This window comes from Calonectris borealis, chromosome 28 (genome assembly GCF_964195595.1).
Source record: "Calonectris borealis chromosome 28, bCalBor7.hap1.2, whole genome shotgun sequence".
Lineage (NCBI taxonomy): Eukaryota > Metazoa > Chordata > Aves > Procellariiformes > Procellariidae > Calonectris > Calonectris borealis.
In genome coordinates, this window is record NC_134339.1 from 2,823,781 (window position 1) to 2,847,483 (window position 23,703).

At 47.2% G+C, this 23,703-nt stretch overlaps 1 protein-coding gene across 2 annotated transcripts; it reads left to right on the forward strand.

Annotated features, from left to right (window-relative positions):
* The first annotated feature begins 5,247 nt into the window (after positions 1-5,247).
* Positions 5,248-23,358, forward strand: ACSBG2 (acyl-CoA synthetase bubblegum family member 2). Of its 2 annotated transcripts, none has more exons than XM_075175367.1 (15): positions 5,248-5,315; positions 9,920-10,049; positions 12,556-12,635; positions 13,212-13,453; positions 14,485-14,573; positions 15,169-15,289; positions 15,756-15,836; positions 16,349-16,498; positions 16,693-16,869; positions 17,481-17,662; positions 17,929-18,162; positions 18,863-19,080; positions 20,005-20,144; positions 21,119-21,365; positions 21,765-23,358. In XM_075175367.1, exons 2-15 carry the CDS (start codon positions 9,925-9,927, stop codon positions 21,878-21,880), a joined length of 2,202 nt encoding a protein of 733 aa, XP_075031468.1. In that variant the 5' UTR covers positions 5,248-5,315; positions 9,920-9,924; the 3' UTR covers positions 21,881-23,358. The 2 variants fall into 2 exon arrangements, with proteins under 2 accessions (XP_075031468.1, XP_075031467.1); XM_075175366.1 differs by lacking the exon at positions 5,248-5,315 and adding an exon at positions 9,472-9,540.
* The last annotated feature ends 345 nt before the right edge of the window (positions 23,359-23,703 follow it).

Here is a 23,703-nt window from a genome sequence, read left to right on the forward strand (position 1 = left end):
GATAGAGCATGTTTCCGTGTTGCTGTCTCTTACTCTGGTTACACATTCATCCCCTTCCTGGCTACAACACAGTTTTTAAACGGGGAGGACAGACAGGGCACAGCCTTGTTCTGCTGTGGGTTGCATCTGCCTGGTAAACATTGTGATACCATTGCAACGAAGTCCCTTGACTTGGGAATGGGGAAGCAAGCCTGCTGTTCCTGTCCTACAGCAGCAAGAGAAAAGATATAATTCTTTTGTTTCTTGAAGTTCCGGAGACACAATTGGGTTTTTTTGTGAGCTGCTGGAAAGAACTCTTCTACATGTAACTTCTGTATGCATCTTATTTTGGAGCAAATGGCTTTCCATCAAATTCTTTTTCAAAAGTGGAATTACCTCTGGGCATAAATAGCATTGCAATTTGGTTTTAGCTTTAATGTTCAGAGGATATAGGCAAGACCTCCAAAGAGAGGCGATATCTAGCATCAAACTAAATTATTATATGGGTTAGAAATTTTAATTCTCCACTGCCTTTCACGCTTTATAAATACATATGCCACATACTTTGCATGCTGTGTAAAACAACAGACAGCTTTTGCCTATACTGCATTGTTTCAAAATCCATTAGTGTGCAGGTTTTAACAAGTATTAAAAAAATAAAAAGCTGTTTGTGCCTATAACAGACAGGGCAAATACTGTTTGCTCCAGTTTTATTTATGAGAACAAAACTGCAGAAGAGTCGTGTTGTTACAGACTGAGGCAGATAAAGGTCAGTTAGCAGCTGGTGTGTTCTAGTGAAGAATCCTTGGCTTTGGTGAAGCTATGTTGATTTGTGACAGCTGAGAATTGGATATGAATCTAGAACTTAATTTAGTGTGGGATTTTAGTGTGTGTGTGTGTCTTTTTTTTTATTGTGTGTGGGGTTTTCTTTGTTTTGGGTTTGTTTTTTTTTTTTTCTTCCAGAGACACCTACACCTATTTGCTGTAGACCCTTTCACATGAAAAATGCTGCAAGTCCTTGGTAGGAAAGATAACATGACTTGTTTAGGTTTAGAAATGACTATGCTATAAACAGACTCTTCCATCTCCCTTCCTTCCTTGTGACTGCATGTTTACCAGCATATTTTCTCAGTGCATTCATTCTCCTCTTGTTGCACTTCATGTGGAAATTTCTGAACTAGTGTATTGCTCCCCCCACCCCATTATCTCTCAAGTCAATGTCCTGAGGTGCAACTACATCTCGGGTTGAATCACTTGCTCCCAGTGACTCCAGAGTTGGAAATTTGTGAGTGTTATCAGAGGAATGCTAGCCCAGAATAGCTTACAGATCCAATGCCAGGGCTGGATGGAAAGGGTGATAAAAGTGAAAAGTTGTGTAAACTGTCTTGGGTCATCTAGGTGGGCAGATATGACTTGTTCCATATGGGGAACGATTAAGCTGGAAATAAGTTTCTTCTTCACTCTCTCTCTGTGTCCACAGCTGTATGAAGAGACGATTCTTTGCTTGAGATAGGAAAGAACTTGCAAATGGAATTTCTTCTGTTTCACCAGAAAGCAGAGTGATGTTCTGTAGGTCACAGGAAGCCTGCGGCCAAGATGAAGAACGCAGCTCTTGGCAGCAGCCAGCCTGTGCCTCACTGACAAACTAACCCCGGTCAGGAAGAAGTGTGCTGTCTGTACACCAGCGTTTCCAACCACAGTCGGGTGATTTGACGTGCACAAGCCTAAAGTACCACGGCCCCAATCTGCATTTATCCCGGGCCTTGTCAAGTCACTTATCCTACCGCTCTTGTCTTCTGAAGGACACCTCTGTCCTCAATGGCATCTTCTTCCACCTTAGTCTTCTGCTGCAGCATGTTAAATACCTGCAAATGTCAAGGGAGCATAGAAACATGAAGGAATCAGAGAATCATTTAGGTTGGAAAAGACCCTTAAGATCATTGAGTCCAACCATTAACCTAACACTACCAAGTCCACCACTAAACCATGTCCCTAAGAACCACGCCTACATGTCTTTTAAATACTTCCAGGAGTGTGTCTACACTCAGGAAAAGATGACTTATATCGCAGTAGTCAACAAGCCGTAATGTCCCAGGCATAGACAACCAAGATGCTGCTGTCCTACTGTAAGTGATCCAAGCAGACCATTAACTGGAGGTTTTATCGAAATTATGCATGTATCTGCATTTTCAACTCGCTGCAATATCTGGGTATCCTCACCATAAAATTTAGCAACAGGAACAAAATGGATTCTGCAGTTTTTGGTCCTCCCTTTGAGGTCAAGCCTGTGTGATCAATAGAGCTTGAGGCTGTTTAACCTGCAGCCATCTCCCCCTCTTTCACAATCTCGCATCACAAGCACAATTTAAAGGTAATGTCAAACTTTGATTGTTAAGAGTGACTCTATAACAGAAAGGCATCTTCAAAGGGGAAGGTTTTTTAGTATTTCTTGAATACTCCACATTTGCCCTGTATCTTCTGGAAGCTTGGTCCACAGTCAGACTCTGTAACCAAGAACTCTTCCCCAGCTCTCACACCTCGTGACCTGCCTTTTCTAAGGGCAGCAGATGTGACAGTTCTTCAAACCTATGTCAAACTAGAATTATAACTTTATACCAGTATTTGACAATTTATTTTATTTGGATAATCTATAATAATACTCCAATGTGGGCTGATCATTCAGACAAAGCATTTCAATTGTTAGGTCTGCTTTACAGAGCTAAACACCAAGGCACTATGCTTGCTTATCCGCTCCTTTACTGTAAAATACACAGCTTTGCTTTGGATGTTGATCTTGGCAGGGAGCACGCTACAGGGCATGGCTTCTTCTGCAGAGCTATGTTGATTGGCATCAGATGAGAAGCTGGCCTTTATTCCCTTTGAAGTCCCAGAGACTGAAAATGTCTATGCAGACAGTAGATACTATTACACTCTTCTTCACTTGCCTCTCTCCTCCCTGTAGCCAACAAATGCAGGACTAAGACATGTATTTAATGCTTTTTTCCTCCTCCCCCTCACCCCACCTGTGCCAGTATACATAACTCATGCTGGTTGCAATTTTCATGGCATGAAAACTTAGTAAGATCAGTCATGAGCTGGTGATTGGAACAGCCAATACCTGCAAAGACTTTCCAGTCTTTCCTGGCCTAGCCAGCCATTGCTAAAATTCACCCCAGCTGAGCGATTCTGTGTTAATATTTCCTGGGGCTTCTTGGGCCACTCTGCTCTTGATGCCTCGGAAAATGAGAACCCTGGGACTCTGCTCAAGTTAATTGCTAGTAAATAGAGAGCCAGCAAAGGCAATGCTTGACAAAGACTGCAGTCACTCTGGTGCATTCGCTAGTTCAAACTTAACAACTCCGTGTTTGTTTATAAAGGGCTGGGCTGTGCTATCACCAATCAATAATAAGGGTTCTTGTAGTTACGCCAAGGTATAAGCTGATCCCCCGCCACAGTTCCTCTCCTCCCCATGGCAGAGTTGCCTGAGGACCACCTGCACTTATCTTTGCTCTTGTCTGGCCCTTCACCAGTAACGTTGTCCCCTTTGGTCCCACAACCACTGGGAGTTTTGCAAACACCGTGGCATCTACCTCGGTAGTGATGCAACCTCAGTTTGGCAGACAAGGACACTGGGAGCACAAAAAAGCAGCTTGCCCAAGGTAATTTGTTGGCTCAGGGCATCGCCAAAAATAGAACTGGTTACTTCTGCCACTTCAGTTAACCTTTGGGCTGTGCCATTGAATCTTTTCTTGGTTCGCTGAGAATTACATGCCCCTTGTCAGCACAGCAGGTACTGGCTAGCGACCAAGGCATGACTGGAGTAAGAAGGTTAGCGGTCTGCTAAGTTTACAGATCTCTCCGACTTTCCGCATGCCATTTGTATCCTTGCTCTTCAGAATAAATTTCCCATCGAAACGGAGCCATCCAAAGGATTTGGACAGGCTGCAGAGAGGAGCAAATGAGATAGCTGGGGCAGGGAGGGGAGGGCAGTGGAGCTGCAGGGAAAGACTCAGACTGCAAGAGATGGCAAAGAGCCGACAAAGCAAGAACTCTTGGGTGCCTGGACCTGCAGACAGCACGGTGCAGGGCTCCTGGGACTGACTTGGCAGTCACCGTCTCACTGTGCTGTGGCTGTTCTGCAGCTGCAATATCCTCGGTGCTGTTCTGTCCTCCGGACCTGCTGCTGCTCCAGCTGCAGCCCTGACCTTCTGGCAGGAGCTTCTCTCATGACATATTCCTTAGGTTTGCTCATCAACTAAATGGCATGAACCATACCCTCCCCACCCCGTGTGAGTGGGGAATATCTGTGGGAGGAAAGAGAAGAATTTGCAGGAAAAAACCAATGTTTAGGAATTCCTGATCAGCACTAGCAAAATTCATTTGACGGATACAGCTGTTTTGCTAACAGGATAAACAAAATTCTGGCTTTTCTGCAGCTTTATCAGCTAGAAACAACTGAGAACAGTTAGGTGATCTACCTGACCGTAACTTCAAACAAAAAAAAAATTAAAAAACGGGCCATTGGATTTCAGTTTAAATAAGCAAGACCCAGGGGGGGGCAGGAGATGGTGGAGCTGGCACCAGACCACAGGTTCTGCCCCAGGTCTGGTAATGGCGTACCTGCTGCCGCCACGGCCAGAACTGCCCGATGCCTGTGCCTGTAACGCTGTTCAGCACAGATCCAGCCCGTTTCCTTCGCTTGTGCTGACCGGAAAACAACAGCGCGGGGCTGGTTTTTTCGGGGCCGGCCTCCTCCTCAGCTGCAGCACCTCAGCTGTGAGCAACCATCGCACCGCTCCCCTTCCTCTCGCTTTTCTTTCTCCTTGCTGGGCAGCGCAGGCCGCGCAGCAGCGTGCTGCGCGCAGGAACGCCTCACGCTTGCGGCTCCTTATCCATTTCTGAGGCCCAGCCGCGCTCCACGGTGTCGGGGTGACTGTGAGGGGACTCGCGCCTCTCCCACCGCCCCAGTGGCCCAGCCCGTCCTGCCTTTCAGCCTGCGGGAGCTGAGCTGTGCTCGCAGGGGCCGCGGTGCCCGGCCCGGGGCCGACGATCGCTGCTCGGCGGCGGCCTCGCCTCCACAGGCGGCCCGGCGGCGGGGCAACGACCGCGGGTGACCTCCGCCGCGGCGGGAGGGGGGCGGGGCCTCGCAGCCTTCCGACAGCCGCCTCGCCCAATGGCGCGGCCGCGCGGCTCTTTCGAGGGCGGGGGGGAGGGGGCGGGGCGGAGGCGGCGAGCCCTGCCCCTGGCCGCGAGCGCTCTAAAGGGCCCCGCGTGGCGGCGCGCGGCAGCTGCTGTCGCGCCGTGTGGGGGTCGCTGCGCGCCTGCCGGCTCCTGAGGTAACAGCGCGTGCGCGCGGGGCGGCCCACGCGTGTGGTCCCGCCTTCCCCTCGCGGTCGGCTGCGCGTGGCGGGCGCGGTTTCGGTTCATTGGCCCCTCGTGGCACGAGAAACGCAGCGCGGGAAACCTGCTGGCGCCCACGCGAGCCGTGACAGGCCCGCCCACGCGAGCCGTGACAGGCCCGCCCACGCACCGCGGCCGGAGGGGAGGGCGCCGGCGGCTTCGCGGGGGTCACAGCTCCGTGGACCCCAATCTGGCCGCGTCCACGCGATGTCCCTGTGAACCTCAGGGTGTCCCGAGTGGGAGGCTGCGCGGCCGTGGGGCTGGCGTGGGTGTTGTACCCGGGCTTGAGCCCACCCGTCTCGGGGGGGTTTCATTCTTCCACGGCGAAATTAATCTTTCCAGCAACTGCCGAGCCAACTTCTCCTGACGCTCCTTTCGCGAGTGGGGCGGCCTGGCCAGCGGAGCAGAAATACTTTGAGTTTTTGGTTAAATAAACCCGTTTGGGGCCAACCTGTCCTGTCAGGGGGACAGCGCTGCGCGGGTGCTCCCAGGAGAAGGCCCGTCCCTTCCCCGTGGGCGGCTGTCGCCCGTCCTGCCCCGGTACAGACAGTGAAATAACGTGAGGAGACTTGAGCGCTCCGGGGTGCTGCGGCGCCGCCAGCCCCGAGCCGGGCTGGGCCTCAAGCGGGGATAAAGCCTTGGGCGGTGTGGAAGCTGGCAGAAACACGGGTGGTGCGTCTCTCAAAATACATCCCTGGGCTTTCTTACCCTCTGCTGAGGGGATTTCCCACCCGCAGGCAAATGAGTGCAGATGGCGTAGTAAAGCGAAAAGCAGTTTAAGAAAGAGGAACTTAAAACAGCCTCCTGGTGAGTCACATCGGTCCTCCAGGACACGGGGATATTTTAGGTGAATTCCCCAGCAATCTCATAAAATTTAGACTTAGGAGTTTATGCGCTGGCCTACGTGGCTGAGGAACTGCCTGATGCTGATGCCTTTGGTGTCAGTCCACGCCGGCGCCCTTCTCGGGGTGGGCAAGCCCGGGGTCTGGCTGACAAGGTGATGGTCCGTGGGCAGCTTTGTTCAGCCAAAGTTCAGCTCTGAAGGCGCTGCGGAGAAGAAAAGGTCTGCCTGCCGTCGCGTCATTCATTCAAGATCTTTGGCGTGGTATCATCCTTTTAGGGGCTGGGTTTTTTTTTCCTCGTGTTCTCTCTGCTCCTGCATCAGGTAATTTCCCAGCACAACCGTTCGCTGACCTGTGGTCAGTGGTACTGCTGAGGAGAAAACCTTTAGTGCTTAGGAAGTTTTTATCACTGCCCTTTTAAAAAGGGAATTTTATCTAAAAGAGAGGAAGAGTGGGTTGCTCAGCTACTGTTTCCTCACTAATAAATCTTTAAAGAAAACAAAGGAACAAAAAGGCCAAGTTTCAGTTTTGGTGGAAATGTGGAAAGGCAGTGAGATAATGTGGCAATCTCCTAAAGCTGATCTGCACAGGGAAAATTGGACCAGATCAGACATGGTGTCTTTACCAGTAAAAAGAAAAGAAAAGGGAAAAAGAAAAGCAACAGGAAGCAAAGTGGGCTGTGCTGGAAAATATCAAGATGGCTGATGAACATACGCAGTAATTTGAGTTTGAACTGATGTTTTTGAAGCTCTACGTGTGTTTTAAGTAAAGGCATGTTCAGAGCCTATTATAAATGAAACCTTCACTCCTGTCCCGTTGACTGTCATGAGTTTGCATGTAGTCAAACTTTCATTCTGTTTTGTTAGTGAAGCTCCGCAGCGGTTTTGATGAAATCGTTCACCAACTTCCAGTTCTTCTAGGACACAGCGCTCCCTCAAAGCAGAAGACAGTTTGTATTTAAATGACTTAAGTTGTCACACAGGCTTAAGTAAAAAAGAAGGATTCTTTCAGCAGGTTTTTGTTTGGATGTGTGTTCTTCATGTTCCTGAACATCTGTGGTGCATCACAGAGTGTTAACTCCTCTGGAAACAGCGTGGGGCAGGAGAGGATCATTCGTGATCCTGTTCACCCCTGGTGAGCTACCGTGAGTGGTAAGCCTGGCTCTGGTGAGCGTGTGTGTTTTCCGATGGCTTGTGTAGCATAGCTGTGCTTGTAACCGAGCACCAGCGAAGGAGGGGGCTAGCTGCAGTGCTTAGCAGAGCTAGTGAGAGTCCATATCGTCAGATTTTTGTTTCTAACCTAAATTTGTTATATAAAATGCATGACTGACTTGGGATTGTTACGGCCTGCGTTCACAAGGAAACTTGCACAACCAGGTTGCGCTTCAGCTTTCTGCTTGCATGCTTCTGTTTCATGGTGCAGGTGTACCTGGGGACTCCAAAAGTTCTGCTGCTGCTTATGCGGGGAGGTGCTGCTGCTCTCCAGCTGTTGAGGGCCACGTGGCATTAACATCCAGATTCTCCGTGAAGAGCCCATCCCACTGGATGTGATGGTGACAGTGATGTCCTGGTGTGCCTCCCTGGACTTTCAAGTCGTGCAGCCTCGTGTCCTTGATCTCTGTGCCGTACCTGGTGCGCCCACACTTGGGAACCAAACACCCATCAGCAAGAGACCCTGCTGTCAGGGTTTTGCCCCATACAGGGGGTCTCGGTGAAGAGCACGTGCACAGCGCAGCAAGGGCAGCATGCAGTTATGTTCTCCACTGTGAAGCGCTTTTCCTCTTGAGTGGAGGTGAGGCACAAACCCGCAGCCTACAGCCAAAACGCTTGTCTGGGAGATGAGACTTCTGCCTTTCTTTGCCCAACGTGTTTCCAACCAGCCTCTGCCGCCCAAGAGCTTGCCGGGCTGTGCTGCAAGATAGCTGGCGTGACGACACCTCCACCCTTTCCCTTGAAACTTTCTTGCTGCATTCAAGAGCAGGTGGCAAGAGAAAGGCTATAATTAGTGCAGAGAGAAAAGCTTCCTTCAGGGACGCAGGGGAGCCTTAAACTCCTTATTGCGGGGCGCTGGGAAGGAATGTGTGTACAGTATTGTGAAAAGGGGTCAGGCCTGATGACAGCTTCTACGGTACGTTCCTCCTCACCTTGTGCCTAGACTCTCCTTTAGCAAGAGAGGCGGTGGTGACATCTCCAGCAGGCACCATGCCGTCTGGTAACCGGCATGCTCTTCTAGATGTGGGTTTGAGTTCCTCCAGGCTGGGGAGGGAACTAAGCCCAGGTTTCACAGGTCTGGGTGGCTGCTCCTAGCACTGGGCTGCTCTGTAGAGATAATGCCCTTTTTCTCACAGCTGTCTTTTTAAAAAAAAAAAAAAAAAAAAAAAAAAACAGAATAAACTGCTCTGGTGTTTTAGCCTAGAATGGGGCATCGGGTGATGTCTGCTGATTATCTCAGAGCTTCAGAGATAGGATTTTTGGAGACATCCCTTTCTCAGCTGCTTGTGAATTAAACTATTTTTGCATTGTGAATTGTAGCCTGTAGCGGAGCGTGGCGTGAGCAGCAACGTGTCCTTGCGTAGATGAGGAAGTGGAAGGGGGGGATGTGCTTCCCCACCCGTCAGAGGCAGAACGCTGCAGCTCGGCTGTGTCGGATTCATTAGATAAAAGGGCTCTTTCCTTTTGCTCCTGTCTGTCGTCATTCAGACAAACATGCTCTTCACATTGCCCGCTTTAAATTGCGTCTGTCTAATGCAGGTACAAAATAGCATGCCAAAATCCACGTTTTAAAAAGATCAAGGATAATGAGATTCATCTCCAATCAGTTAGAAATGCCTTGAAACAATTAAAGCTCAGCCTGTCAAGTCATAAGCATCAAAGGCTTTTGACGAATGCAAACCTTAAATAAAACCAACGTTGCTTTCCGTGTTAGAAAACACTTTGTTTAGGTGACGAAATCCCCTAACGACAAAGTACTGAGAGTGGCGTAGGAGCCGCCGAAAACACAACGGCTGCAAAAGCGCTCATTTTTACAAGAAGAGGTTAAATCTCCGGGGTGTCCCAGGGCTGTGTCACCCGAGGGGGACCCCGAAGCCCTGGTGTGTCCGAGGCTGGTGGGCAGGCGCGGGGCCAGAGCTTCCTTAAGAGGCGGCGGTGTGGGGTGACGAGCCGCTTCCAATTGCGAGGCAGGCAGCACATGACATAAGATGCTCCAGATCTGCCTCCTGGGCGCTAGTTTAAAAATAAAGGATATTACACGTCGGCGTCGGCGCTGGTCCGGAGCGGCTGCGGGAGGAGAGGCTGCACAAAGGCAGAGGCGATGCGTTGTAAGGCTGGGCCCGGAGCCCTGCGGTGGTGGGTTTGGGGGCGGGGGAGTTCTGAGAGCTGAGTGGGAACGTTTGGGGCAAAGGGAGTGTAAAAATTAAATTGTTAGGCTCCCGGTGCTCTTTCACAGCTGTAATTGTCATGCTTGTTTTCGGATGTGGGAATGGATTATCATCTCCCGCTGATCGGGTTTTTCAAATGAACCGAGCGCGATGTGGAGTGCGCTGCGTCTGCTGCTAGAATTTACCGTATTTCATGCAAATACAGCAGTCTCGAGTCGTGCCTGCTTTGGGATTGCCTTGGTCAGATAGCTACATCAGTGGAAGCTGATCTTACCGTAGTGTTTGATTGTATGTTAATTTTTAAAACCTGTTTTTACAGGGACAATGCTGTGTGAGTCAGATGCACGTATGGCACTTGCAGAACCAGTCCCCACGACTTATTTTAATTCGGATTCTCAAGGGAACTGTGAGGTGTCACTGGATGACGTTCTGCTCAACTCTTCAGCTAGGTTTGTCTAATTTAAGATTTTATTTTCTCTGTGGTAACCTGTATACATAGGATATAGTTTGTATTCTATCATGTTTACTTAGATTAATTAAGATTAATTTTTTGTGGAAGAAATTTCAAACATTTCTTACTACTACCAAAATCCAAAAGCTGAATCTACAATCTCACCCTCTCAAAAGAAGAGGAACAAAATTAAATTTGCTGTACATAGCTACCACACAGAATACAGAGCTTGAAGTAGTGTGCATTTAATATAAACTTAAAGCACAGGAATGGTAGAATATTCTGTGTAGTCAGAAAGATCGCCTCTTATAAAGGAGCTTTGCATAATTGTTAATTCTATTGGGAGGGCACTGATCAAATACTTAGAATACCGAGCAAGTACTACATTGTTTGTGAAGTGTGGCTGTACTGTAAACAGAGGCGTGCCTCTGTAGGGGATAGCTTGTGTGCGCTACCTATGCTGATTTTCATCAAACTCCTGTTTGTCTGTCTGTAAATCTAAGCAGCCTCTTACTAAAGAGCAGATTAGCATTTAAGAGTCTGTATCTCACCACAGGGTAATGGGATATAGCCAACAAAAACTCTTTACCTAATTTTTTTCAGGGTGCATTTGAATTACATGTAGTGAGGGGGAGAAAAAGATTACTTGATTCGCTGTAAGGGAAATAGCTGGGGCTTTTTTGCTTATATTACTGGGTCATTTGCATGCTTTGATCGTAAAAGCTGGTGGAGAAATGGTGCAGAACTGTTGCAACTGAGGATTAATTTGTGCTGAAAAATGTTCTCAATAACGAGGAGGAAACGCGTAGTAGGGACATCTTGTAATCCCTTTGGGGGAAATAAAGAAAAAAAATTATTTACTTCCCTCTGGTTTCTGGCTTGCATATTAGTTACGAGAAGCAGTTCTACTTTTGGACAGTACGTGGGAGTAGCTATGTCAAATCTTCTCTATGTCTTAAACCTTGTCATATGCCCAAAGCAATAATAATTGACTATGCCCTAGAAATTCAGAGAAAACGTAAAACAGAGGGAAGCGATTTACCTTACACTGAAATTCACACAGTGCCTTATGCTGACTTGTCTTCTCTTCGGTCTAGTAGAAAGGGAAGAAAATGTGGGGCTCGGTGGGAGCCCTGCCTGGGTTAGGCTGAGGGGTTCGCATGGGACCAGAGGAGCTCCTGCCTGTGTGCAGGTGTGGTCTGATCATGACAGGCAGAGATGTCGGGGCTTCTTTTTGCCCCAAAGCTGCCCCTGTGGAGGGTTGGGGCAGTTGTGATGTCAGGGGCCTGCAGCCCTTCTAGAAGACCCGGGAGTTGGTGCTAGAGAGAAACCTTGCACCAAACATTGCCATGGGGAAGAGTAAACACCTAGCACTGGCATGAAGAAACAAACACCTTCGTGATGGCCTGGAGCGAAGGGCCCCGGGAGGGCTGTTCGGCAAGGCAAGATGGGAAATTTGGTTCTCTGGAATATAATCTTGGACCTTAGTGCTATGCTGATGGTACAAGCAGGGTATTGCCCACGGTGGGGGAACAAGCATCACCTGGCTGTAGGTGGGAGGGTGGGATGTCCTTCTAGGGAGCAGAGCACAGGGACTCGAATACCGAATCTCACAGGGTCTGGTTTCCAACCTGTGGTCTGAAGTGGGAGATGCAACTTGATTATTCCTTATCCTCATCACTTATGACTGTGAGAAAGTCTGTCTTGGAAAGGGACGGAGGAAAAACACTCTTCTACAAACGCGGGCAGGTGTCGTCTCACCAGATCTTGCAAGGATGAAAGTAAAAGGGGCAACTTTTCAGCGGGTACTGCAGGACGAGTTCCTGGTGAGGAGCGTGGCTGAAGTAGACGGGGGAAATGCCTGTCTCCATTTCTTCACAAACATCTGGTGGGAGCCCGAGGCACTAACTTTATTAGGAATACCTAAGAACAAGACTTCCTGTTAAATCAATTTCCTGCTCTTCAGCTGGCCTGGCCTGCAGGACGTCCGTGTGGGTTTCCCCACAGGGTGACTAGCCGGGGGATTGCTGTGCTGCACAGGAGTGATGCTGCTGGGGCCTCCCCTTCGTTATACTCTCATATTGCAGACAGGAGATAAGCGTCAGATCCGTGTGCCCCTTCCTGCCCGCCTCCTCACCACTGTAGACTCTTTGTTTCAGGCACCTAGAAGCAGACCTGTGTATTAAATTATCGCTGTTTTCTGGATGACGTCTTTATGGATTCTTCTGCAGCTTATCTGAAACAATAGCTACAATTAGGACAACATACATGAGTTTAAAAGCAGTGCAGGCAAAGCTTGCACACTCTCTGAGGGGGACCTGTTTTGTTGCCACAGCTATGCAGGCTAGTAAAATTAATAAAGTCACCTGCAGAGCATCAGGAACCACTAATCCTTCTTTGACATCCAAGGACTAATATAATTAAGTGATGGAGCAAGCACGCTTAAGGTGTTCTTCAGCCAGTGCACTAAAGCCTACTCAGGACTAATTGCTTTTGCCTTGCAGGACTGTTGAGGTCCACAACATTGAGACAGTTGAAGATACTAAGACAGAGGGATGTCACATAGACACGCTTGGCTTCAAAGGTAAATGGAAAGAATTTTTAGTTACTGTGGTGTGCATAAAATTATTATTGAAATGAGAGAAGACTTTATCAAACTGTAACAATGGAAGAAGAAACTCAAATTGCAGGATGGTATGTCCAGAAGCCTGTTGAACTTTGACTTTAAAGCATGGATGTGCTTCAAGGGGTAAAATAAGTAGTGTCACTGCCTAATCCTTATCTACCAGGTAATAATGTACTACTTTCAGTCCTCCTTTGCATACAAAAAAAAACCCCACAGTGTACATGATTGTTGCAGGAAGCTGCCACCTTACCAGTACGAGAGCTTTAGGGCAGCAAAGCAGGTTAGAGGGGCATGTAAATGGGAAATGTTTAACAAAATTTTGAAAGTGCTTTAGAGGCTTCATCTATTCGTCCTGGTCTAAAATACTGGAAGTCATATGGCAAACTTGCCAAGAATAAAAGGTCAAAAAAGGAGGGTGGGAGGGGGTGTGTATTAGCATTTGCTTTCATCTCTTTGATACTTGTATTTATATTTCTGTTATGGCAGCAAGCAATTACTAAATATAAGATGCTGAAAACTTTTCTTTCAAACCAGCCTCTTCACCTCCTACCTCCAGTGTGTGGACAACACGACGAGATGGAGAGGTCAGACTCAGGATGGACGAACAGGGCATAGGCAGTGAGGCACCAAAGACTGTTCATGAGCTATTCCAGGAAGTTGCTAGTAAATATGGTGATTATTATGCCCTTGCATCCAAGAAGGGCGGCCAGTGGATAAAACTAACATATAAGATGTACTATGATGAGTGCTGGAAAGCAGCAAAAAGCTTTCTGAAGGTAAGCTTTTGATGAATTCTGCTCCTCCTTCACATTCAGTCAATTTAACTGCTGAAATGGCTGTGGTCAACTATATCTTAAACCTGCAAATTCTCTGAGTGAGTCTTAAAGTGACAGGGAAATACCTGAACATGCCATGAACAGCTTTGTAATTACCACAGTGTTTTTGTTTGAATTTCTTGCAAGTTGCTTCCACATTCCACTAACAAAAAGTGCGTAAGGAAACAGTTAGAGAGAGGTGTTTGAAGTATATGTCAAACCTGGACAACACCCCTCATGAGGCATGTAAATTTTAATCTTTCTAAAATCTAATCCCGAAAAAACTTGAAAGGATGCTTATGAATCAGACTTAAATGTCCAAACTGGCTGAGCCTTTTGCCTGTACTGTTGGGAATTAAGATACTCAGAGAGAGAAACCAACATTACTTGTACTTACTGTTATCATTATGAAATCTTATTTCTTGAAGTTAGACCGCTCTTGTTTTTACTCCTCTGGTGGGATCTTCCAGTCCACATACTTCCACTCTGGGACAAAACCGGAGAATGGCTGAAGGAGAGTTAAAGACTGGGGCTTCAACAGCTGGAGTTTCATAGCAAAGTGCCTCTGACTCTCATTGGAGCTTGTTGCTCTTGTCATTATTGATATCTGACATATCTAACCTGTACTAAATGACTAAATGTCTCAGTAGGTGTTGTCTAACTTAACTTCTTACCTTCTCGTTCCCCAAAGGGAACTAATAACTACCTGGATTGCAGTTTTATAATACCGTTAGCGTCAGTGAGCTAGTCACACCGAGTGCAGAGCCAAGTAGATCCTTTTTTTCCTGCCTACTGATAAAGTGGGACGGTGTCTGATGTGAAACTTAACTGGTTCCATGTTAGGTCTTGAGAAGTTTTTCAATGTGAATTACCGTATATAATAGCATGAACTTTTCCCTTGACGTTGTGCTTGCAGCAGAGATCTGTAAATTAACTCTAAACATTCTTCAAAGGGAAAACAAGATTGCTGTAATCTCATCTCTTGTTTACAGCTGGGACTAGAGCGTTTCCATGGAGTGTGCATCTTGGGATTTAATTCTGCAGAGTGGTTTATTGCTGACATTGGAGCTATCCTTGCAGGGTAAGAATGAGTGTTGTCTCTTGACATGCATTTTGCTTTAGCATTCAGATAGTAATTTCAGTATTCATGTGAGAAGCAGTTTTTGATTAAAAAAAACACAACAAAACAAACCACAAAAACCCAGAACAAAACCAACTGCTTATATTTGAATTTAATGAAGATAGCTAGAACCTAAGCTCTCTCTTTATTTCATTATGAGTTAATGAGGCAAAAAATTAATTTTTTTTTTTTAGCCAGGTGCTTCTCAAAATCAGATGAACAGTAGGTTAATCCAAAAGCATGCTTACTTACCCTGTGATTAAAAATATGATGGGAAATGCCAGAGAATCACAGCACTGGATTTTGATCCAGTGAGATTGATTCCACCTGAGACATTTTGGTCTCTTACACCATTCTGACATTTCCCATGCCCCAGAACAGAGCCTTTGCTCTTGGAATTAAGCCCTCCGCTTTTTGACGTTGTTTTATGGGATAGTCTTCCTGAAATTTTTCCTCTGTTAAAGTTTGAAATGGTCTGAGTTTTGCCAGCAACTCTACTTATCCTCTAATTCTGTGTTTTGCTTTTCTGTTTTGTTTTTTTCCTTTTCTTTTGTAGTGGATTTGCTGTTGGTATCTACACTACAAACTCTCCTGAGGCCTGTCATTATGTAGCAGAGAACTGTAGTGCTAATGTTCTGGTTGTGGAAAACCATAAACAGCTGCAGAAAATCTTAGAAGTAAATACACTTTTTAAATGGCTGGGGGCTACAGCATCCTATTGACAGATGTGGGAGGGTAAATGCTGTGGGAGGGTAATACGTGAGGGAAATGCTGGATCTGAAAGCAGAGGTGAACTGATCGAGCCTACAATGTGCTCCCTGTTCAAGCCAGATGAGTAGTCACTAGTGCTAAATCTCATGAGAGGTTAAATGGTGGTTCCACAGCTTAGCAAAGCCTCGAGCTTAAAATATGAGAAGCCAGAACGAACAATTGAGCATCCCCTAGGTTGTCTGGCAACATCCCAGTCCAAATGATTACTGTCTCTAGTGAGGCTTCCCCGTTCTCTTTCAGTAACACAGTTGAGATTCTCTTGGCTTTACTTAAAATGGCAAGTAGCAGTAGCATGTTAAGTGGTGGGTTACTTAGGCTTAAAAGGGACAAGCAGGATTTGCTCCTTCTGATGAATGTCTCTTCTTAACACAGATTCAGCATAAACTACCTCATCTGAAAGCTATTATCCAGTATGGGGAAGAGCTAAAAGAGAAGAGACCAAATCTGTACTCTGTAAGTACTGGGCATCTTAATGGCTTGTAAATGCTGGCTGTGTTTAGCTGATGGCTTGCAAGCGACAGGCCCTTCCACAGGACTGTCAGCATGTGAGCTTATGTTGGTTTTGGTGAGGGATTGCTTGCCTCGCTGAGGCAGTAGATGTCTCCTGTTCTTCAGCCCCCGATAATCCATGTTGTAAGGGAGGCTGTTAGCGTACTGACCTCTGCAAGGCAGCCTCAGGTCCCACAGTTACTCCACCTCGGCACTCCCAGTGAATACCAGGGTTGCTACAGAGCTCGTAAGCTTCCTCAGGGTGGATCCGTCTCCTTTTCTGCTTCTCACCATGCCTCTTGTGGCAGTCAGAAAACATTGTGGGGCTGACAGTGCATATTTAGAACCTCTTCCAGATTCTGGCAGAAGTTTAGACGTAGGAAACAGTTTCCTTCCCTTCATGTGTAGCAAAGGGTTTAATTTCACATGTGACTGATAGCCTCCAAAGTGATCGAGCTCTTCTCTTAAATATACAGTGGGGTGAGTTCATGGACCTTGGCAAAGATGTTCCAGATACTCAGCTCCGTGAAATCATTGAGTCGCAGAAGCCTAACCAGTGCTGTACACTAATATACACCTCGGGGACAACTGGACAGCCAAAGGGAGTCATGCTCAGTCATGACAACGTAAGTATCTTTGTGTATAAATGCCCATTCTGTGACCTTAGGTGGGTGCTGAGGGAGGGTAGAAATCAGCTGAAAGACATGCCTGATGTTAAGATCACAGGAAGTCAAATAGACTTGTTTTGTGAGCCGCGTGTTCTGTGTTGTACCTGCTCGGAAGAGCTGTCACTTAATACTGATGTGGGTTCTTGTTACAGTTGACGTGGACGGCATCGGCAGCGGGGCGTTTCATAAGGCTGACAGATGCTAAAGAAAAGCAGGAACTGGTGGTCAGCTATCTGCCCCTCAGTCATATTGCCGCACAGATGTCAGATATCTGGTCGGCAATGACATTCGGTGTACAAGTTTTCTTTGCTCAACCAGATGCATTAAAGGTAAAAACATAAGAGAATAAAAATCCTACACCCGTTCACCTGCTTGTAACTGGGGTGGGTGCTTTAAAGCAAACGTGGCTGCCTTATCTTGTGATTCTGAAAGCTGTGCTAACTCGGTTTATTTGTGTAGTGGCCGACTGCTCCTGTTTTGGGTCTGTTGGTTTGACGAGTATAGCCACTGACCTTTGCCTTTTGACTCTGTATTGCAAGCTAGATGAGGTGACCACGCGCTTCACAGCTAGGAGCTTCTTGGTGTCTCACCTGACACCAGTTCTCCGCCCCGACAGCTTGGTTGAGCAACGGCTTTGTATTTGCTCTGTTCGCATTGCAAAATGCCACCACCATTAAATCTGTGTCCTGAGAAGAGAACGATTCTTCTCTCGGTGCTGTGTCAGCCTTGGCACTGAAAGCATCGACCCTTGCCGTCTTCTCAAAACCACTGTGGCATCTGAATGCTCCTGGGGTTCCTTTCTCTTGGTGGCGCTGCAGTTGAAAATGAGCAATTCCTTAAAATTGATGGCAGAGTCCTAAGCTTTGGCTAGCGACCAGTGCTGACCTGAAGTCTACAGTGAAGCACTTTTGAAAGCTGTGTTAAATTCTGCTTTGCTCAGGGCACCTTGGTAGACACCCTGCGGGAAGTGAGGCCAACTGCTTTTTTGGGAGTTCCTCGTGTCTGGGAAAAAATGGAAGAAAAAATGAAATCCATAGGTGCAAAATCGTCAGCACTCAGAAGAAAAGTGGCATCGTGGGCCAAGGGAGTCGGGTTGCAGACAAACCTGAAGCGGATGAATGGGTAATTATGAACTACACTTAAGAGATGTTACGAATATGAGGAGAACTTTACTATCAGATCAGGAATTACATCCCATGTAACAGCCCAGACTTACAGACAGTAAAAGCCAAATGTAGCACTTGGACCAGAGGGTGAGCAGCACGGGCTGGAGGGGGAAATAAATTAATTTTTTTACTGCATAAACTAAAATAGGATGAAGATGAAAGGAGGAAGGGGGAGAAGTTCTACTTGGTGACTGAGATCTTGTAACCGTTCTTCTCCTACAGGTATTCTGAAGTCCCGGTGAACTTCCGCCTAGCCAGGCACTTAGTGTACAAGAAAGTGCGAAAGGCCATTGGGCTGGACCGGTGCACAAAGTGCTACACGGGGGCTGCTCCCATTACCAGAGAGACGCTGGAATTTTTTTTAAGTCTGAACATTCCTGTTTTTGAGCTGTACGGCATGAGCGAGAGTTCTGGGCCTCACACAATCTCTCTACCTCACGCGTTCAAGCTTACCAGGTAAACACCTTTCTGTGAGTAGAGCACTGCTGGCTGGGTGGAAGAGTTGCTTTAAGGTTTCTCCTGCATCTGGCATGTCCATCTCGCCTGATGAAGCTCATCCCCAGAGTCTTGTTGCCAGTAAAAAGGGTTAGGGAGCCAGTTCCTTTGGCCACATCTTGCAGATAGAGAGATCTGCCAAGGGCAACGGCAGTGTTACTTAAATTTAACTTGGCCTGGATTCTCTAGGAACTGAGGAGGAAGCAAGGGATTGATGGGAAGAAGGAAGAATTAGTAACTCTAGCCAAAGTTCACTTTAATGTCAAGTGAATAAATGCAGTAAGACTGTGCTGTCGCTTTGAATGGCTTGTTCAGTCCCCATGGACTCAGTCTGCAGAGAAAATACCACCATCAGTAAAACCTTGCTGCCAAGGACATAAATCTTCTAATTCAAAGCTGAGGTGTTTGAGAACAATGAGTGGAAAACACCAGGTGTGTGAGCACTGATCTCTGCAATAACAACTTTTTCTGTAGTTCCCCTTACATAAGCAGATGCCTTTTAATTTTCTAAGTTCTTTGCTGAAGGAGTTGTAATAAAAAGCTGCCTGGCTTTGTTCGAACACTTTAGCTTGAGAGGGTACTGCTATAATCTCACTTTGCTGCTCAGCTATTGAATTTAAAAAAAAAAAAGCCATGGGTTTGTGTTTGTGTTCTCTTTAAGCTGTGGAAAGGAAATCACAGGCTGCCGGACACTGATTCATAAGCCAGATGGAGATGGCATCGGTGAGATCTGCTTCTCGGGAAGGCACATCTTCATGGGCTATTTGAACATGGAAGAGAAAACCAAAGAGGCAATTGATGAAGACGGCTGGCTGCATTCGGGTGACCTTGGCAAGCATGATAAAGATGGATTCCTCTACATCACTGGCAGAATTAAAGGTAATGCATCCCTTCACTTTGTTGTCTTGAGGTTTTGCAGCACTGTGATACGATGCCTTCAGACCCTGCTAGTTACGTGGTTGTGCCTTGCACAGAAGAATATTTAAATATTTCTCCTTCTGAAGTTTTTAATATGAATATGGCTGCAGCGTGTCCTGCTACTGAGCATGTGACATGGTGTGTGATGGGAGGAGAGGGGTGACCTCTGAAACCAATGAGTGTTTGCAAAGTAAGAAAGAAATCCTCTGATCTCAGCAGCAGTAGTTAATGCTTTGTTGGCTTGTTTTACGGTGCCGGACCTGTCCAGGTCCCTCCAGTTTCAGCTAGCTAACCTCTAAGAGAAAACAGTAGCTTAACACTGTTGTGAAAATGGCTCGCAGCAATGCAGTTCTTGAGACACCGCTTTGACCAACCCCAAACAAATCCCATTTCATGCAAGGCTTCAATCATCAGAAAGAGAGAAATGGTCACGCAAAGGGGCTGCTTTAAGAAATCTAGAAAAGACAGCCAAGAAAGGCAGGCTCTCCTCTGCTCTGTATCACACTGTGTAACTTCAAAAACTCTGCTTTGCCTCAGCAAATTCTTTTACTTAAGTTTCTGAACAACTTGAGTACCAACTTATGTGCCTTAGAGCCTAAGGTGACTGTGGGAGGGTACTGAGGTGCTCGTACGCCACACCCTGCGTTCCCAACTGCAAACATCTCTGGAGCATCAAAGCAGCTTTTGCAATGCTGCTTGTGTGCCCACCTCGGTCTCCGCTCTCCTAGCCTGACCAGAGTCCTTCTGGTTTGCTGCCTTCCCTGGATGTTGGGACGCAGACTCACTATTTGACCCGGTAGTCACAAAGGAGCTATAAAGTCATTTCAGATTGTGAAGGAAGGGGGGAAAGGTCTAAGCGTTAATCAAGATTTGACTGTTTTCCAGAGCTCATCATCACTGCAGGAGGTGAGAACGTTCCTCCTGTTCCAATCGAGGATGCTGTAAAAGGTGCTGTTCCCATCATCAGCAATGCAATGTTGGTTGGAGATAAAGCAAAATTCCTTGCTATGCTTCTAACGCTAAAGGTAATGGAAAAGAGAATGGGAATCCACCTTTGTTGCTGAATGCGTTTGGTTCCAGTCAGGAAGATAATCGTTAGACATTTTTACAGTGTCTTATAGGGACAGGAGGTGTCGTGGAGTATGACTGGTAGTAGCCGAGTTGCAAGCAGCAGTTGTAACTGTACAGAAAAATGAGCATTGCCACTTGATCAGACGATCGGGTTCTGTTGTTCAGGGCAGCTGTTTCTCTCTGTACCACATACGGCAGAAAGCAGAAAGAAACAGAAGTAGAAGACCTAAAAGCGAGACTGAAAAAAGAAACCCTTCTGCTTTTCTTACCCATTTTTCAGTGTCTCCCGGAGCATTCTGGACAGTAACGAGCTGTCAGTGATTGCTTTTTTAAGACACTGGCTTTAAACTCCACAGTGACACATCTGTGGTGGCCTGCACTGACTTCTGTCTAGAGACCCTGCAGGCTGGTGGGTTTTCAGGACAGTGGTAATTGCTCATTAGCGAGACTGGCTGCCAACCTCCTCACCCTTGTGCAAGAGACGCCGAGCCGGGCCCCGGAGGTGGTGGTGCTGCGCTTGTCTTGGTCGGGCGCCGCACGTGTTGACTTCCAACAGGCTGTTACGCTGCTGTGGGATGCAGGGAAGTAAAGCTGTGGTCCAGAAAAAAAGGGATCAACTTGGGATAGCACAGGAGGAATTTGGAAGATGAGCTCTGTACCCAGCTTACTCCTTGGTAGTGACAGGGCTGCTGAGTATGCGGAGATCTGAAGGGGCTTCATCTGCCTTTTGCCTTAACGAGTTTTCATTTGAAGCAGTGGTTTGCATCAAGCCTATGAAAATTGCAGTGGTTGATTAATTGGATGATTGGTACCAGGGTGGGGAAGGAGATAGGGCAGCTTCCCATGGCTGAAGTATTGAAGTATGGAAGTATTGAAGGGAATCGAGTGTTTAGCAATATGAAGTTACCTGTTCTGACTTGTCTTGCAGTGCAAAGCAGATGTAGAAACTGGCGAGCCAGGAGATGATCTCACTCCAGAAGCTATTGAATACTGTCAAAAACTGGGCAGCAAGGCTACAAAAGTCTCCGAAATCATCAGCAGCAAAGACAAGGCTGTCTACGCGGCTATCCAGAAGGGAATTTTGGCAGTCAACGAGGGAGCTGTCTCAAATGCTCAGAAAGTCCAGAAGTGGGTCCTTCTGGAGAAGGACTTTTCTCTGTTCGGTGGAGAGCTTGGTGAGTGGTGGGTGGGGCGTCTGGGGTTACCCCACCACCCCTTCCTTGGACGTTGAACAGACAACGCAACCAGGACCCCGATACACAGAGCTACCCACAGCCTTTCCTCGCTGTGGCTTTTCCATGTCATAGTTTTGGGGAGGGTGGGATGAATTCCCACTTCTGCCCGGCAGAATGGAGCCGAGCAGTGCTTCCCCTCGGTTCTGCACTGTCTGTTGCAGGACTGTTGTGCCGTTCCTATTCACAGGGGAAGGAAGGGAAATTAATTGCAAAGAGAAATTTAGAAGTCGACGTCTGTTCACGTGTTCTGAATCTTCCTCCAGGCTTGCCTCGCTCTAATATTGGTGTCTCAGAATGGTACCGTGACCATTAAAACCTTGGGCTGCATTTTTTCCCCAGGCCCAACAATGAAGCTGAAGAGACCAGAGGTGGCACGGAAGTACAAAGACCAAATCGCTCAGTTTTACGCAGATGTGGATACACCTACCACGACAGAGAACGCTCTTCGGCAGTAGCGCGGAGGCTTTGTGCCGTGGACTGAAGCAAGCCTGGAGGTCGATTCCCCTGCTGTCAGCCTGGGCTCCCAGGAAGGATTCCCTGGGTTCTGGTGAAATAAATGAGGCTCGGTCATCACGCAGCCCTTCTGAATCGCTTAACTGTACATTTTTTGGTCCTCGTCCTGCAGTGTGGTGAGCGTGTTCGTGCCGTGTTTTCCTGTGTCTATGTTCTAGTGCTGAGATATTTCTGAGTATCTCTGCTTTTTTGTCTTTCCATTTTTATAAGGGCAGTACAATGTTTACCTTAAATCCATATTACATGTTACGTTTTAACCAAAGTTTTCTTTTCCTGAGCTGAATGCAAAACAATCAGGAACTATAATTTTCCTGCTGAGGGAGAAAGGCAGATTTCTTTTTATAGCGGTGTACTTCACTCCCCCCGATGCATGCTGATGACATCTGTATTATTTTAGATCTCTCTACCCACAAACTGATGAATGCTGTGTGACTACACACACTGGCTCAGTGTGTATGCGGAACCTCACGTTTGCTGGGTTTGTCTGTGCAATATTTTGAGTCTTTTAATCTTTTTGAGTTATAATGAAGCCATAAATTGTATTGTTAAAGTAGTATACATGGCCTGTGTTCTGAGAAGTGTTTTACACAAGGGACTATTTATAAGGCTGTGTACAAACGTCTGAAATGTGTCTGTGGTATCATAATCATAGAAATGCTGTCTGGAGCTTCCCAAAACGGGTGGGACTCCAGGGCTTTGTACCTGCCCTTGTAGAGGGGGGCGGCGTTGGAACCCAGTTGCTCAAGGGCTGGTTCTCTTGAAGGTCTGCGATCAGCCATCCCAGCAACGGTAAAGGCCCTTTACATTGAACTCATTGAATGTAGGACACGGGACAGCCGCCTCCAGAGCTGTGGGAAAGTACCCACTGCCGGTAGCTCCTGAAGGCCTCTTCTAAATGGTTCTGCAAGGCTTATTCCAGTCTGCCCAGTGCCTGGAGGGACTGTTAATCCCAACAGCAAATGAAGGATTGCTTGTAAAATGGCTTATTTCAAACTAGAAAGCATCTGAATGCAAGTGGAACAGCTCCACTCTTTGGTTCTGGGTAGCGTTTCCCATGGCCAAAGCGGGAGCACCAGGAGCTGTCGGGGAAGCGTCCTGCAGGCGAGAGGCACCTACGCTGTTTAATAACGCAAATAGCTCAAGCTGCCGGCTGCAAGTCATAGTGGCAGCACTGCTTAGTACTGAAACCTCGCTGGGGGGCATCAACAGTACCTGGAACTGGGCACCTTAGGCAGGGTTTAAACCTAAAACTTTGTGTCTGAAATTCCACTTGCATGTGTGCCTACAGCACCTGTGTGGAAGGGTGGGTAATGCACTATTGTAACCGCTGCTGGTCTTGCGCAAACACTTGTGTTCTCAACTGTATGAATTTGCAATGTCAAATGCTGAATAAATAAACTCTGCAGTTTGTGTCTCTTAACGCTTCTGCAAAAGTAATTTCTGCAAAATAACGCTCAACTCTGCGTTGAGCTCAGGGTCCAAGGCAACAGGGTGTAGCAGCAAAAAGGTTAATCTGCCTTAGGGCAGGGAGAGCTGCAGCCAGAGCCGACTCCTGGGTCGTCATCAGGTTAAGATGCTCCCCGCAGCAGTGGAGGGAGGAGACCGATGCGTGCAAAACACGGCAGCATTCGGAAGGGCAGTTAAGCTCTCGCCCTTAACCTTTGCTCACAGCCTGCGGCTGAGGAACGCCTGCGCCAGGGCTCTGCCTCGCTGTCCTCAGTTCCTGACAGTTCTGACACGTTTCGGGAGCAGTGGATAACCTCTT

Coding starts and splice junctions, on each gene's coding strand:
- ACSBG2 (XM_075175366.1), top strand. Junction 12,636..13,211: donor AGACACGCTTGGCTTCAAAG/GTAAATGGAAAG, acceptor CTTTCAAACCAG/CCTCTTCACCTCCTACCTCC. Junction 14,574..15,168: donor ATTGGAGCTATCCTTGCAGG/GTAAGAATGAGT, acceptor TTTCTTTTGTAG/TGGATTTGCTGTTGGTATCT.